Source organism: Microtus pennsylvanicus, chromosome 13 (assembly GCF_037038515.1).
Source record: "Microtus pennsylvanicus isolate mMicPen1 chromosome 13, mMicPen1.hap1, whole genome shotgun sequence".
In the NCBI taxonomy this organism is placed as follows: Eukaryota; Metazoa; Chordata; class Mammalia; order Rodentia; family Cricetidae; genus Microtus; species Microtus pennsylvanicus.
In genome coordinates this window covers 52373829-52391472 of record NC_134591.1, presented here as the reverse complement: position 1 = coordinate 52391472, position 17644 = coordinate 52373829, and the positions used below count along the sequence as shown (strand labels likewise).

Below are 17644 nucleotides of genomic sequence, written 5' to 3'. Positions count from 1 at the left end.
GGGAATCTTCAGTCTCTGCCTTTCCTGACCTGAAATGAGAATGTGGGACTGCATATGACTTATCATGTGTTATGTGGTGATTTCAGGAGTTATTTGATATGCTTTACATAGTCATCATAATCCTGAGACATGAGTACCATCAGTCTAGTTTCATAGATAAGGAGCCTGAGGCATTGGGAGGTTCAGTAACTTGAACTGTGCACTCAGAACCCACATTCCAGCCTTTCTTTTCTTAATTAAAAATTATAATTTTTATTTCATGTGTATGACTTTATGCCTACATAATGTTTGTGTACCATGTGTGTGTCTTCATGTGGAGATAAGCCAATGGAGCCAGATCCCCTGGAAGTGGAGTCACACCGCTCTGAGCAGTCTGGGTTCCTGGAGCAGCAGTCAGTGCTCTCAAACTTTTACCCATCTCTCCAGCCTGGATCTCCCCTTTCTGCCTCTATAGTTGGTCTGTGTCAGGTGACACAGAGATGAATGTGATTCTCTTACAGGACCCACCATGTTGATGATTCCAGGGCAGAACCAAAGCTGGGTTTCTGAGTTCATCCTGCTTGGCTTCTCCAGTGACCCCACGACCAACAGCATCCTCTTCATTGTGTTCCTTCTCATCTACCTGAGCTCAGTCATGGGCAATGGGCTCATCATCCTGCTGATCTGCCTGGACTCACATCTGCACACTCCCATGTACTTCTTCCTCTGTATACTCGCCATGTTGGATATGGGCTATGTCACCACCACCATGCCCCAGATGTTGGTAAATCTTCTTGCTAAATCTCAGACCATCTCCTTTGCTGGCTGCTGGATACAGATGTATGTGTTTGGTGCCCTGGCTACTACTGAGAGCACCTTCTTTGTTGTCATGGCTTATGACAGATATGTGGCCATTTGCCACCCTCTGCGTTACACTGTCATCCTTAACTGGGGACTGTGCATATGGTTGGCAGCAGGGACTTGGATCTGTGGTTTCTTCTTCTCTCTGTTACATACATTCTTTATCATGAGTCTGCCATACTGTGGACCTAACAAGGTTAGTCACTATTTCTGTGACAGCCCTTCAGTGCGTAGCCTGGCTTGCATGGATACTCACCTCATTGGGATGGTAGACCTGGTCTTGAGTGTTTTTGTGATTGTTACTCCCTTTTCCCTCATTGTAACCTCCTATATTCGTATCGCCATGGCAATTCTCAAGATCAAGTCTACCCAAGTCCACAACAAGGCTTTCTCTACCTGTGCCTCCCACCTGACTGTGGTCACTTTCTTCTATGGTCCATCCACTTACATCTACATGAAGTCCAATTCCAGCTACTTCCCTGAACGAGACAAGCAGATCTCACTGTTTTACAATGCCTTCACTGCCTTGCTCAACCCTCTGGTCTACAGTCTGAGAAACAAAGACATCAAGCGGGCATTTCTCAAGGCAATAGGAAATATTAAAGTGTACTGTTGAACCAAAATCAAGTACAAGCTGAGACAGTGAATTCAATGTTTAAGGGACTGTGTCTTTAGTATATGTAACTGACCTGCATGTTTAAAGCCATGTAGTAATTGATAATTGGCATAAACCATTGTGAAACCATGGGCATTCTTTTAATTGACAGAAAACAATAAGGTATAATTCAAAGCACCTCAGTAATCTCACTGGTTTATACCTGTAGACATTTATTCTTTTTAAATATATATTTTATTCATTCTTTGAGAATTGCACATTTTGGTCTTCAATCCCACTCATTTCCCAGTCCTTCCATATCTGCCCTCCACTCTTGTAATTTTCCTTCAAAATAAAATAAAAAATTAAAATAAAGAAATCCAACATCTCATGAACCCCTCTTGTAATGATCTGTTTATCACTGACATCCTTCTCTTACGACAATCACAGCCATTGCATCTCCTGTTCTGTGGTACTGTACCACTCAGCTCCTCTGTCTTTCCTGCATCTCCATCATACATTCGTTTATCATAGTGGCATTGAAAGATCTGGTGTGTCATGCAGTTACCCTTTTCCCATACAGCTTTAGATGCAAATATTCATTACAGTGAGTCATGGCTCTCATTCAAAGCCTCTGGCTTCTGCTATAGTCTCACCTAGACTCCACTCCGACCTGTTCTCACCCAGAGTCATGGAGATCCTCTGTCTATGGTTCTACAAGACAGGCCCCTTCAGGCTCAAAATGAAGGCCCTGGATCTGGGCCTGTGTGGTAGCTGAGTTGGTCAACATGGATCTCCACCAGGCCTCTCCCCAATAAGGGTCAGGGCCAGCTCTTTCCTTCTCTGGGAGAGGTGGGGCAAGCCCCACCCATGCCACTGCCCAGAATGCCTTGTAGTTCTTGGTGGGAAACTAGGCAAGAGTTCTTATAAGTGGCAGCCTGCAGGCATAGGGCCAGCACTCCTGTGGGTAGTGGTCATTGAGGGGAAAGACAAGCTCTCCTGCCCCTACATCAGGGCTGGTAGTGCAGGTCAGTGAGTCATGGGTCCAGCTTTTCCAAGTGCAGTGGCTGGGGAGAGGTAGGATCCTAGTGTTTGGATTAAAGGCATGCGCCACCATACCTGGCTCTTTTGTCATTCCTTTTTTTATCAATGCCCACAATTAACTGGGCACACATGGACTGGGTCACATATCCGGCATCATCAAATGTCTGTGTGCATCCACGGATATCTCTAGTCATCTATGAAAGAATAAGCAGGCAATATGAGAAAGTGACCCAAGAGGCATACTCCTGTTTTATCCCTCCCCAAACCTGAGCCTGTCATCCTCATAGGCACTTCCCTATGGTACGTTGAGTAGTAGGAGCAAACTTATGCTGGTTAAACATAGTTCTATATGACATGTCTGCCCCAACTAATAGGGGACACCAGAACACTGTATCCCATTTCTGGGATGTGCCTGAAGACAGCAATGAGGAGAACCCATTCAAGGGACAGAACAGTGTTCATGATATTTGGTTAGGATGAATAAATGTCTTTCATGTAAGAGTCTATATTGATGAGTGTACTGTGTCCCATGGATTGGTTACATGATCATGAATTTCCATGGAATATAATTGTAAAATGGGAGAGAATAAATGTGAAGAGATCTGTGGGTAGCGTTCTTTGAAACGGGAAGAATACTAAGTCTTTCCATCTCTCCTGAATCTGCATCAGAGTTGTCCTCAACAGTAAAGGACACAGGAGTTAAGTAGATGGGATGACATTATCTGCAGATACCGCTCAGCTCCTTCTCTGATCATACTCTGTTCTGCTTGTCACGGTCATCTTCACTGTCAACTCTTTTGACTATAGAATCACCATGGAACATCTATCTTGGATGTTGTGAGTGTGTTTCTAGAAATGTTTACCTGATGAGGGGTGCTCCTCCTTCACTGTGGTTGTCACTTTTCAAGGGGCTGGGGTTCTAGAATGTATAAAAGGAGAATGGTTTCAGCAAGGACATATATCGGTCTGCTTCCTGGAAATACAATTTGACCTCAAATCTGCTCCTACTACCATGACTTCTCTGTTATTACTATGTCCTTAGATACTCAGAATAAATAGCCAGTTTCTCAAGTGGCTTTATCATTGCAGCAAGGACCATAACTAATAACTTGCCCAGTGAACTGATGAACACCAGGCTCTGGTGTGAGAGTTGGAGGTTCTACATGAACTCAGCAGCATGACCATCTATTGATTTAAAAGCCATCCTTGCCTCACCCTCCTTTTCTTCTGTTCTTCTGTTGAGTTGCTTGTTAAACATTTATCATTCCATACCAATTACGATATCTTATTTCTTGCATGTAGAGATACTGGTATGCTACCAACAGTGCTACAGTTCAGATTCCCTACCTAGAAATCAAGATTAACACTAAATTTCATATGGATGTTTTAGCTGTGAAATGAGTTGCTTAAAACTATCATTTGAAAGACTAAGAAGCATTCTTAAATATTGTCCTTGCCACAATCATCACCATCATCCTTCTTTAGAGTTTGTTGTTACTGCTGTTGTCTTCGTCATTTAACCTGCATCTTCTTAGCTTGCCAGATCTGCGTGTCATTCTCTCGGATTATACAAAATTATAGCCATCAGAGCTTACTTAAGCTTTTCTATCCTCAGAATTTTCATACCTTAGGGCATTTTCTTAGACCTTTAGAATTTGTATGGACTTTTAAACTTTTCTCTTTCCATCTAATAACTTATCAGAGACATGAGTAGCTATCATTGAGAATAGTCATTGCAAGGCATGTTCCTTTAGTGAAAAGTTACAACTGAAACCTATTCATTCTTTAATATGAAGCCTGTTAGCAAGGCAAGCCTGTCTGATTTTTCTTAAGAAGAGACTTAGTAACTCTAGAAGAATGAACAAGGGGGATACAGCCTTGGGGGAAGGTGCTGGTTGCCTCTTGCTGCCTAGCTGACAGTGCATCAGAAGATCAGCTCCCACCTCCCCATCTCTGAGCTGCTCTTATTCCCCAATGTCTAGAAAAGATCACCAGTTCTCAACCCATGAGTTTGTTTCATCTTGCTCTTTTCCCAGAGGTCTCTCTGCACTGCTCTTGTTGACAGCATTCACGGATCATCTTAGCATCCCTACTGGGAACAGAAATGGCCCCTTCCCAGCTCCCCTTGGTAGTCTCAAGGAGGCAGAGTTATAAAAACTCCGCATCTGTTCCCAGTGGGTAAAGGTGAAGATGTCTGAGCTTGTCTTTGTTAAGCAGGGTTTTATAGATGTCATTTTCAGCAGCTGGTACTGGCATACTTGCAGAGGAAATGACAAACTCAACCCTCAACATCTACAGCACCTTTGAATTTCTCTGGAGATTGACCTGCCTAGAATCCTGACACTCTGGACTCAGGTGCTTCAGGGGGCTGCCCCTTTATTCTCTTTCCTGTTAGAGAAAGAAACAGCTAGTTAGTGACACAGTCCTTGGATTTTAACTGGTAAGATGGTCACTGGCATTTGACTCGTGGGTGTTGTTCAGGCCTCTGTGGGTTTAGTGATAATAATTGGTCAAGCCATCCATCTCCAGTTCCTCTGTGCACACATCTCAAACTCCCCAGACCTCTTCCCTTGTTGCCTGTACTTCTTTTTTCTCTTTATCAACCTTGTGTCCTTATTTTCTTTTTCCATTCTTTCTTTATTAATTTATATGTACAGAGTGTTTGTCTGTTTTAAGACATGTTGAGTAACAGACTGTGGAGTTCTGGGCTCAAAGATCTCATGTGAAGCAGAAAGCCATAACCCTGGGAGTGCAGTGATGGTCAGAGTCCTTAAAGTAGACACCACAACATAGAAACACAGTTTGATATTTTGTGGGTAGAACAACCATGCCTGTTTTGGGGTGGATAGAAGTTATGAGTTTGCTGTAGCGCAGACTGGCCTTAAACTTTCTATATGTTTGAGTATATCCTTGGACTCCTCAACCTAAACCTTACAGATGCTGGCTTTGTAGGCTGGAGCTACCATGTGTCACCATTTTCTGCTTGGAAATCAACCATGGGGTTTTCATCTGTGAATATTGGACTCAGAGACTTGGACCCGCAGTCCTGGAGGGACACTGGAAGCCAAGTCACAGACCACTGGGCTAGGAAACCACAAAAGTCTATGGATCATTAAACGGTGACCCAGTGCCATAGAAATCATACCTCAAATATTTTTCCTTAGACTATTATAATTTTAATATATCCCAGGGCTGTGCACATGCAGACACAGGGGAAATTTCTTCAGGAGGTCTGGTCTATGTTCACCCTCCCACTCTTTCCTTGGAGGGCTCTGGCCTGTGCTGAGTCTCCATAAGCTCAACTAGATGGACAATGAAGACTTTGCCTTCCTCACCTCTGCACTTTAGAGCCTGTGTTCCAGAAGCACAGAAGGTGACTGAGAGCCAGGCTCTCCTGCCAAACCACTCAAGTCCCACTTCTATGCAGAGGTTGTAATCTGGAATAAGATGCTCTCTCTAGGCAGTAGGTTTTCACCTGTAACACACAGTTTAGAACACTTCCTTTCATGAACTTGAGATTTTAAACTAAAGTTAGCACCACAACAGCTGAAATGTATTATTTACCCGGTAAGTATTCGTTCTTCTTTATTATTGCAAAGGCTAGGGCATCACTCATATGATATTCTCTATCAGAAACAATTCTTTCTTAGTTGTTTAGTGTTTCAGTTAACCAAAAGAGTAATAAAGCATTTCTTCTAGTTGATTGGTGTCAAAATTGATACCAGGACCCACTAGGATTGCTCAAATTGCAACTGGACAATGAGCAAGAAATGTATGATGTCACCTACATAGGTTAGGTTTGGGAGGTGGTAGCATAACAGGGAAGGCTACCTGGCTGAACCGACTCCTCCTGTGGCCATGGTGAGGGCAACATGATGCAGGAGGTAGTTTCCCCTCCAAGATAGGAATCTAGGCACTTGTCTTAAGATATGAGAGGGACGGAGGTATGCAGAACACCAGGAGTGCTTGCATGGAGATTTGCCCACGGAGAGATTACAGACAGAGGAGACAGGTACTGAGTCAGGGTCTTGACAGGCAGGCAGGTTAGGAATGACCTGCACATCTGACTCAATGGACAGGGCTTGGGAGCTCTTAAAAGGATTTTAACAGGGAACAGACAGGATCAGTGTGGTTTCTTTAAAAACTGCTGCAGTGGTCACATGGAGGACTTGTTGATGCAGACAAATGGCCAGCATTGAGAGGGGAAGTGGAGCCAAAGTCCTGCCCCTAAATAGAAGCTATTCGCAGTTGATACCTGCTATGAAAGGCAGAATCTGTCTTTTGCAATAGAGTGTCACTGTGCATATCAGCGATTGCAGGGCAGGCACCATGTCCGGGAGTAGTTAGTCAACAGGGATCTGATTCCAGGGCTTTGTTTTTGTTTTGGTATTTTTTGTTTGTATTTTCTTTCTTTAATTTTTTTTCAAGAGAATTAAATTCGTTTATTGATTACACTTGATAACGGATGATACACAAGCTTCATTCCCATCTGTTATTTTATCTGATACCATTATTCAATTTTGGTATTGCATAGGGTGTGCCAAACCATTTTATAACCAAATTGTAAAGTTGCTTGGATGATGATCCTTTTAATGGTGAAACTCAAAGTCACAATAACTGGCAGTTTAACCACACCAAGGTTTTTGAAGACAATGGCTTCCACACACCAGGGTGGTGCCAAGTTCCATTTAGAATTTCTTTCTTTAATTTTTTAAAAAGTGTCTTTTGTTTTGTCTTGAAAGAGAGAATGGGAGAAACACATGAAGATGAGTGGGGAGGATCTTGGAAAATTTGGAGGGTGGGAAGAATATGATTTAAGGGTATTGATTCTAGCTCAGGCTATGTTGAACAGTTTTTGAAATTTGCTTTACATGTCTTTCCTTGAGCATATGTTTCCATGTGCCTATGTGTTTACATATTGTTTTAGAAATATCGGCAATATTTATATTGCTGAGGAATGGAATATATGTGTTCAACTTTAACGAGTACTGTCAGGCACACAGTAAAGTGATCGTTTTAATTTACTCTCATTGGATCCAGTTACTCTTGTCAGTGTTAGATTTTGTTATTGCAAAATTGAGGAGAGGAGGGTGGGGATTGAACTGTGGTGTTCTTTGCGATTTCCAGATGGATAATGGTGCTGAGAACCTAAACCTCATCAGTGCCTACAACTGCCTTGTGAAATGCCCGTTTAAGATTGTTTACTATTCCATTGGAGTATCTGTTCTTGTGATATATATTTCTAATTCTTTGTGTACATATTTTAAGTACTTCTTTTTCACTTTTTCTAAATTACCATCAATCTTTTCTCTCCATAGAAATTGCTCTTTTGAAAAAAAACTTTATGTTTGCTCCCACTAAAATAACAGTTACATTCTATCAGATATGATTCCAAAATATTGGTTGCTTTACATTTACCACTGAAACCTTCAGTACACCTGGAATTGATTGTTGTCTGCAGAGGAAGCTAGGAGTAAAAAAAAAAAATGACATTCCTGCTCCTAGATCCACAAGCTCCATCAGCATCCCTCAGGAAGACTACAGTGTCTCCAGTGCACTGCTCACATGACCTTCTGTCAATTCATAGGACTACATGTGTGCTTACTGCGTCTGACTGGCGTTTGTTCTGTCTTCATCTACTTGCTTACTCTCTATTTTGCATATGTCTGTGGTGTGTGTGTGTGTGTGTGTGTGTGTGTGTGTGTGTGTGTGTGTATGTAGTCGTAGACTGGCAGTGAATCTTTTCTAAACTGCTCTCATCTTATTCTTTGAGGCAGGGTCTCTCAGTTGAACACAGTGCCCATCATTTCATCTAGTGTAGCTAGTTGTTTTATTCTGGGGATCTTCTGTCTCTGCCTTCCCAGATCTGAAATGAGAATGTAAGACTGCATACAACATATTATGTGTTATGTGATGATTTCAGGAGTTATGTGGGATGCTTTAGATATTCATCATAATCCTGAGACATGAGCCTCATCAGCTTCATTTGATAAGGAAGAGACTGAGGCATAGGGAGGTTCAGTAACTTGAGAGTATAGAAACTGAACAGTGTGCTCAGAACCCACACCCCAGCCTTTATTTTCTTAATTAAAAATTATTATTGTCCTCGACCAAACAGTGGATAAGGAAAACGTAGCACATTTACACAATGGAGTACTACACAGCAGAAAAAAATAATGATAGCTTGAATTTTGCAGGCAAATGGATGGAGCTAGAATACATTTTTTGAGTGAGGTAACCCAGACCCAGAAAGACATTTATCACACATACTCACTCATAAGTGTTTTTTAAACATAAAACAAAGAAAACCAGCCCACAAATCAAAATCCCAGAGAACCTAGACAACAATGAGGACTCTAAGAGAGTCTTACATAGATATAATCTACATGGGAAGTAAAAAAAGACAAGATCTCCTGAGTAAATTGGGAGCATGGGGACCTTGGGAGAGGGTTTGACTGGGAGGGGAGAGGCAGGGAGGGGAGCAGAGAAAAATGTAGAGTCAATAAAAATCAAATAAAAAAATCAAAGCATATTGCTATGAAAAATTATTATTTTTTATGTGTATGACTTTATGCCTACATAATGTTTGTGTACCATGTGTGTGTGTATGTTGCTATAGAGGTAAGACAAGGGAGTCAGATCCCATGGAACTGGAGTCACAGGCAGCTCTTAGTTGTCTTTTTCCCTGTAATAGCAGCAGTCAATGCTCTTAACCTTTGAGCCATCTCACCCACCTGTATCTTCCATTTCTACCTCTATAGTTGTGGCAGGTGACACAGAGATGAATGTGATTCTCTTACAGGACCCACCATGTTGATGATTCCAGGGCAGAACCAAAGCTGGGTTTCTGAGTTCATCCTGCTTGGCTTCTCCAGTGACCCCACGACCAACAGCATCCTCTTCATTGTGTTCCTTCTCATCTACCTGAGCTCAGTCATGGGCAATGGACTCATCATCCTGCTGATCTGCCTGGACTCACATCTGCACACTCCCATGTACTTCTTCCTCTGTATACTCGCCATGTTGGATATGGGCTATGTCACCACCACCATGCCCCAGATGTTGGTGCATCTTCTTGCTAAATCTCAGACCATCTCCTTTGCTGGCTGCTGGATACAGATGTATGTGTTTGGTGCCCTGGCTACTACTGAGAGCACCTTCTTTGTTGTCATGGCTTATGACAGATATGTGGCCATTTGCCACCCTCTGCGTTATACTGTCATCCTCAACTGGGGACTGTGCCTATGGTTGGCAGCAGGGACCTGGATCTGTGGTTTCTTCTTCTCTCTGTTACATACATTCTTTACCATGAGTTTGCCATATTGTGGGCCTAACAAGGTTAGCCACTATTTCTGTGACAGCCCTTCAGTGCGTAGCCTGGCTTGCATGGATACTCACCTCATTGAGATGGTGGACCAGGTCTTGAGTGTTTTTCTGGTTGTTGCTCCCATTTCCCTCATTGTGGCCTCCTACATTCGCATTGCCATGGCGATTCTCAAGCTCAAGTCTACCCAAGTCCACAACAAGGCTTTCTCTACCTGTGCCTCCCACCTGACTGTGGTCACTTTCTTCTATGGTCCATCCACTTACATCTACATGAAGCCTAATTCCAGCTACTCCCCTGAACGAGACAAGCAGGTCTCACTGTTTTACAATGCCTTCACTGCCTTGCTCAACCCTCTGGTCTACAGTCTGAGAAACAAGGACATCAAGCGGGCATTTCTCAAGGTGATAGGGCCTAGTAAGGTGGACTGCTGAACCACAACCCAGAATAAGCTGAGTCAGTTAATTGAATGTTTAAGGAACAGTGTCTTTAATGTCTGTAACTGACTGTGTATTTGCACACACATAGTAATTGGTAATTGGGACAAACCACTGTGTAACCATGGAGGCCCTTTTGATTGTTGGGCTACATCAAGGTATAATCCAAAACACCTCATTAATCTTACTGGATTATACGTGTAGTGATTTCTTTTTAAACATTTTTATTTATTCTTTGTGAATTGTACATCATACTCCCCAATCCCACTAATTTCTCATTCCTACCATATCTGTCCTCCATCCTTATAACTTCTTCCCCCAAAAAATAAAAAATTAAAATTAAAACCAACATCTCACTGACTCCTCTGTGTAATAACCTGTTTATCATTCTCACCCTTCTCTCACGCCAGTCACAGCCATTGCCTCTCCTGTTCTACGGTACTGTGTCACTCAGCTCCTGTCATCTCCACCACACGTTCATCTGTCGTAGTGGCATTTAACGATCTGGTGTGTCACGCCGTTACCCCTTTTCCCATATAGGTTGACTCGCAGATATTCATTACAAGGAGTCATTGTTGTGGTTCAAGGCCTCTAACTTCTGCTAAAGCATCAACACTGGACCCTCACCTAGACTCCACTTTGATTTTCTATTGTTACGCAGAGTCATAGAGATGGTGGCTATGGTTTCATAGGACAGGCCCCTTCATGTTCTCCAGCAGTTCTTAGATGTTGTAGCTGTTGGGGTGCACCAACTCAAGGCACTGGATCTGGGCCTTGGTGGTAGCTGTGTTGGTCAACCTGGGTCTCCACCAGGCCTCTCCCCAACAAGGGGCAGAGTCAGCTCTTCCCTACTCTGGGAGAGGTGGGGCCAGTCCCCCACTTGCCACTGCCTAGGATGCCTTGCAGCTCCTGGTGAGAAGCTAGGCAAGAGCTCTTACAAGTGGCAGTCTGTAAGAGGCAGGGCCAGCACTCCTGTGGGTGGAGGCCACGGAAGGGAAAGACCGGTTCTCCTGCCCCTACATCAGTAATGATACTGCAGGTCAGTGAGGGATGGGGCCAGCTCTCCCAATGTGGTGGCTGGTGAGGGGTAGGACCAGCCCTCCTGCAGTCAGTGACGGTGAGATGGGATCAGCATGGCACTCAGACATCATCATGTCCTCAGGTGGCAGCCCAGACCACTGACCCTGCATGGCCTTTTGTGGTAATCTGGGCCTCAGACATCAACACAGACCCTAGCTGCTGTTGGACCTCAGACCCAGACATGACCATTGGCAGCAGCCCGGGGCCCGATAACACCATGGCCTCAGGCTCCTCATACCAGCCTCTTCTTCACCACTCTTGAGTCTCCAGTTATACCTCTCTCCCCAGCACATGAACTGCTTCCCTTCTCTTTCTCTTCCATCTCTCCACCACATATTCTTAGATTTCTCATCTTTCCATATTTGTTCATCATAGTGCAACCACTTCCCTTGACCTCAGGACAGAGATTCACTCTTTAAGAAAGGGACAGTATTTTATGTAACTGACCTGTGTTGTTGAACCAACATAGTACTTGACCAGCTACACTAGGGTACAATTCCAAACACCTCAGTAATCTTACTGGGTTATAGCTGCAAATAATCATTTGTTATTCATGCTTATAGCTGTAGGTTGGGAGTGACCTTCTGACCTCTCACATCCATCCCATAGGAGGAACCTTACGTCCAACATGACATCCTAGAACAGAAGGAAAGGAACAGTGGACAAAATCACAATGGCTCCACTTCTCAAGAGTGACCTGCTTTTCTTTCCACGCATTCTTTTGACCAAAGCAAGTAGTATGGTCCAGTCTGAGAGCAGGTGGTGGGAAGATTTTTTTGTCTAGAGAGAAGTAATACATGTTCTGTGTCCATGGTCTGATATGTTGGTTCCTCTACTTAGAAGGTAACAAGTAATGTACATTATGTAACCTGGTGTATTTCACAGAACACAACAGCACCCCTATAAACCACCACAAAACATGCCAAGTGTGGATAGCATGATAATAGAGACAGCAGAAGGCTGAGACACTCTATGCTAAGCAGCACATCACACATTGGCAGAAGAGAAGTACACGGACAGATTGTGGAACAGAACTGAAACAGCTCAGAGAACCAGCTTCACACGTCAATTCAGTGTGATCTGTGGGGAAACACGATGACCTCGTCTGTAAAGTCATGCAATGTTGAAAATGAAGGGAGCTGGGGTCTCCTCAGAACCCTCTAGCTTCTGATCCCATGTGCAGGCAGCAGGCAAGGGCACTTCCCACTGTTGCCTGCTGACTGCTGGCTCCTTTACCACACTTGAATGGTGGTGTGAATGAATTGCCTCTCATCTTCAGAGTAGCTCTTTCCTGATGGAGCAGCAGATTCCTCTCTGATTCAGTGCGTGCACTAGTCTTTCCTCAGCTGAGGACTTCTCCAGTTTTATTCTGTGTGCACATATTTTTGAATAATGTTTATTCTTCATTTTAGTTAATACTCGGTACTACTGTTTATTTATATATTTAGTTTTTGAGAATTCTCAGATATCCTGGGCTAGCCTGGACCTTTCCACATTGCCAAAAGTGACCTTGAAGTTTTTATCTTCCTGCCTCCACCTCCCCAGAGCTGGGACTGTAGGATGGACTGGAGTAATTTTGCTTCTTCAGTGATGTTCTTTGTATTTTAAAAGTTTTCACTTGGGTAAAATATAATTAATGCACTTTTTTTTGAATAATTCACTGTGATTATTCCTGGCTATTCGGGAACTCAGCTGGCTTCAAACTGACAGAGATCCTCCAGCCTCTGCCCTAGGAGAGCTGGGATCAAAGGAATACGCGATACCACCTAGCCAACCACTCTTATCTCTTTTCATTTTGCAGTGAATCTAAGAAATTGTTTCTTGGTCGAATGTCATGAAAATTTACTTCTGTGTTTTGTCTTCAAAGTTTCTTTTAGGTTTTGTTCCATTCTGAATAAATATTGTGTATTGTATGTGGCAAAGCCAAATTTCATTCTTTTTCATGTGGATATCCATGTGTCTCATCCACATTTTTGGAAAATATTATCCTTTGTCCACTGAACATTCTTTATGTCCTTGACTAAAATAGTTAATACATATTAGTGTTTCTGTTTGGGGCGGCAATCCTAGTCTATTAAATGCCATGTCTGGCTCAGGCAAGTATCATCCTTTTTCGGTTTGCTCTGGCTTTGTGGATGATTTCAAAGTGAAAACATTGGTTCTTATACATTGTCCTTCTTTCGAGGTAGTTTGGCCTGCTCTCAGTTACTGGTTTATGGCTATGTGGAGACACCATGACCATAGCAACTCTTATAAAGGGAAGCATGTAATTTGGGGCTTGCTTACCAAATCAGAGGTTTATCCATCATCTAGCATCATGGCAGGGGCATGGCAGAACTCATGTCACTGCAGCAGTAGCTGAGCCCTGCATCCTGACCAATGGCAGAGAGACACTGTCCATGCCATGGGCTTTTGAGAGCTCAAAAGCCACCTCCAAAGACAGGGTTCCTGCAATAGAACCACATCTCCTACTCCTTCCAAAGTGTTGCACTTTCTAGTGACTAAGCATTCAAATATATGAGTCTATGGGAGGGGAACACTAAGGTTTGAATTAGTCCATTGCAGTTTCCTTTGAACCTTAAGATCCACTTGGCAATTTCAAAGAGTAACTTCCAGGATATGATAGCAGCACATTGATTGAATCTGTGTATATGTTTGAGATGTACTAATGGCTTCTGTTACATAAAACACAGCCTTCAAACGATCATGTAAGCTCAATCACACACATATGTGTGTTTATATTTATATAGAGATATTATCTATTTGGATACATATAAAATATATTTTAATGGATAAAATGCTCTTGTTTTGTTTTACCACTTTTTTCATTGGTACCCATAATCGAGCCAGCACCCGTGTAGTGGGTGGAAAGTTGGCATCATCAAATGTCAGCGTGCGCACACAGCTATCTCTAGTAGTCTATGCAGGAACAAGTAGTTGCATGAGCATGTGGACATCCCTTCCACATCTTGAGTCTGTGGTCCCCTAGGACAGTTCCCTGTGGTGAACTGAAGAGGAGGCACAAACTTATTCCAGTTACACATGGTTTTAAATGGCATGAAGGTGGACAGCAGAACATCGTGTCCTATTTCTGGATATCCCTGAAGACAATGGTCAGGAGAAATCCTTTCAGGAGACAGAACACTGTCCGTGGAATTTGGTTGTTCCTTCGGTTTGGAAGCAGAAATGGCTTCCAGGTAAGAGACTATAATGAGGAGTGCATTGTGGTCCACGGGTTGGTTACATGGTCATGAACATCCATGGAATATATTAGTAAAATTGGATATATTGAGTATGTAAGAGTTCTGTGTGTAGCCTTCTTAGAAATGGGAAAGAATGTTAATATGTTTCCATCTCATGGGAATTCTCATCAAACTTGTCCTCAACAGAAAAGGATATGAACACTCTGGTGGTCAGAATGGCATCCTCGGCAGACACCGGATGCCCTGTCCCTGGTCACACTGTCACTGTTTCTTATGGTCATCTTCACTTCCTGTTTTAGACCCAATACTTTTGGAAGTACTCATTTTACCAAATGAGCCAATTCTCACATGGTCCATTAATGAAACATTGCTATCCGGGGACCAATTAACGAGTCCTTGCTTGTGAGAGCTGTGGATCTGCTGCCTTCACTTCCTGAAGCTCACTCTCCTCTCCTTAGGTCCGTGGGCCCTTCTGATACAGAATAAAGCCTCTAAAGTTAGACTTTTCCTTCATGCTGACCTCTGGGTTCGTCCCATGACCATCATGGAGTAGGCCCAGCTCTGAGCAGCAGGAGCATTTTGGTTAGAGCAGAGCTACAGCCATTAGCTTGAACTCACACAGTTACAGATGGGATAGATATGGCAGATTCAGCCTCATCCAAGACGCAAGTGGCCAGGCCCTGAAGTTGGTTCTACCTTTCACTAAATGGGTGACCTTTGTCAAATTGCTCATGTCTTCTGGGTCACTATTCAATATCTGTGCAATAAACATTAAGGGCCATGCTTTGGAAACTCTTCATGCTGTAACCATTTAAAACACCAGGGTGTGCCATCCCTTGGCTCTATTATGTCTGCCTACCATTTTGAGTCCTCACTCAGACAGGTATAATATCAAACCCCAACTTTTTTCCTTTTATATTTCCTCTGGGCATTTCTTTTTCTTTTGCCAGATTCCCAATATGCTTACTGGGAGGCTTTGGGCTTTTCACGTTTTCCAAGTTCTGTCTTTGTCATGTGACTGCTTTTCTGCCATGTTGTTGATGTCCATACCTAACTCACATGATGTATGTGTCGCTCCTCTTGAGCTTCTCTCTATGAATCTATCATAAAAGCTCCAAGCCAGGGTGATTGTGTCATTCTATATGTGACTCAATCAGTTCTGTCTGCTTCTCTCTGAATCTGTTTCCTTATCTATCCTGGTGAAGAATCTCTGCCTGGACTTGACTGCCCCTCAGAGCTGATGAGGATCGCCAACAGGAGTGAGGAGAGCTGGGGTCAGAGCTGTGGAACAAGGCTGAGCAAGAGCACTGGAGGGGCCAAGGTGCTTCTGATTAGTGCCGATTGCCAATTACTAAGGTGTAAATGCACCCATAATGGCCAGTGTCAAGGTTGCAACACATGCCACTGAGCAGCAGTTGAGGAACCTGTGTTTCAACCAGCAAAGGCACCACACTAAACAACTGCTAAAGCACAGACTGCGGGATAATGGAGTTGGAATTGCAGTTCAGAGCTTGTGTTGCCTTTAAAATGCTATGATTCAAACTCTAGCCTCAAGCATTGCCCTAACTCAGATGCTATACAGCTGAGCCGCATTCCTAGGCACTCTGGCTTTGTTTCAAATACAATTTATTTATCATTTCATAATTATCCTTTCCTACTAGCTGTGTTTAAGGAGTAGTTCACAGGAATTCTAACCCCTTATTAATCAATAACTCTCAGCAGGAAGACTTTATCATTCAGGCTTCTCCTTCTAAATCCTTAGGAAACCAAGACACAGAAAGAAGGCAGGGCTGGATGGAGATACGAGTTCAGGGAACACTGGTCAGACCTTCTCGCAGTGTGCTGACATCATCATTTTTATTTTCGAAACCATCCTAAGAGGGAAGAGGTTACTATTGAAATTCTACAGAAGAGGAAGCCCAGGCAAAATAGCAACGAATTCAAGAGAACACGATCCAGAGTTTGGTGTATTTGGACATAAATTCTTAATTGCATCCAAAACACCTGAGCTATTCAGAAAGTTCTCTCACTTCACTGTCATGGGGATGTCACTGCTGACTTTCATGTTGCATGTCATGGTTGTCTCTGTTTGTCTGGTGTTTTTGTGTATCAGTATTTTGCATATACGTATGTATATGTAAGTAAGTATGCATGCATGCATGTATCACATGTGTGGCTGATTCCTGGGGAGGTTAGAAGAAGGTGCTAGATCCTCCAGAACTGGAGACATAGATGGTTGTGAGCTGCCCTGGTAGGTTCTGGGAACCAAACTTAGCAGGAAATCCTCTTTTGCTCCCAGCCACCATCCAGCTCCCATCATTGTTATCTCTTCTTTAGCCCCAGAGTGACTGGGTATCCTTCTCAGATATTCCACAGTAGAGCAGGGAGGACTGCGATTGCCAAAGGTCGTTGAGGAAGGAAGAGGAGTGTGACTCTCATGTTCTCTCAATGAGTGCCAGGGCTCTGGATTTGGGCAGTAAATGAGGAGTCAGAATGAGAACTTACATCCTTGACCTGTCTATTGGGTGACCGGCTCCCTGCTCCTCTTCTCTGAGCTGCTCTTATTCCTCTATTAGCCTAGAAAAGGGAACAGGTCATCACTCCTCCTCCTGTGGGTTGTTTCTTCCTGCTCTGCCCCCAAGGGTTTCCCAGGGTTGCTCTTGTTGACAGCATCCAGAGATCATCTTAGCATCCCTACTGGGAATAGAAATGTCCCTTTTCCCAGCTCTCCTGGGGAGTCTCAGAGAGGAAGCAGGGTCATAAAACCTCAGTATCTGGCCCCACTGGGAAGAGAAGATGTCTGAGCTTGCCTTTGTTAAGCAGGATTTTTTAGTCACCATCTTCAGGAGCTGGAGCTGGTGTACTTTCAGAGGAAGTGAGAGATTCAGTCGCTCAAACTCTACAGCAGCTTGGAAATTTTCTGGAGACTGAGCTTCCTAGAATCCCATCAGTCTGGACTCGGTAGCTTTACTAGACTTCCTCGTCATAGCCACTCAGTGAGACATTCCCTGGATTTACATTTGGTGAGATGGTCACTGGTCTTTGGCTTTGGGTGGGGTTTAGGCATCTGTGGGTCTAGAGATAATAATTAGTCAAGCATCCATCTCCAGGTCCTCTGTGC

General features: G+C 43.4%; 2 protein-coding genes across 2 annotated transcripts; both read left to right on the top strand.

The window, feature by feature from the left end:
• The first annotated feature begins 508 nt into the window (after positions 1-508).
• Positions 509-1456, top strand: LOC142833321 (olfactory receptor 2A12-like). The gene has a single exon (XM_075944614.1). It carries the CDS (start codon positions 509-511, stop codon positions 1454-1456), a length of 948 nt encoding a protein of 315 aa, XP_075800729.1.
• Positions 1457-9289: 7833 nt separating this feature from the next.
• On the top strand, positions 9290-10237 carry LOC142833320 (olfactory receptor 2A12-like). The gene has a single exon (XM_075944613.1). The coding sequence runs from the start codon at positions 9290-9292 to the stop codon at positions 10235-10237; it is 948 nt and encodes a 315-aa protein (XP_075800728.1).
• The last annotated feature ends 7407 nt before the right edge of the window (positions 10238-17644 follow it).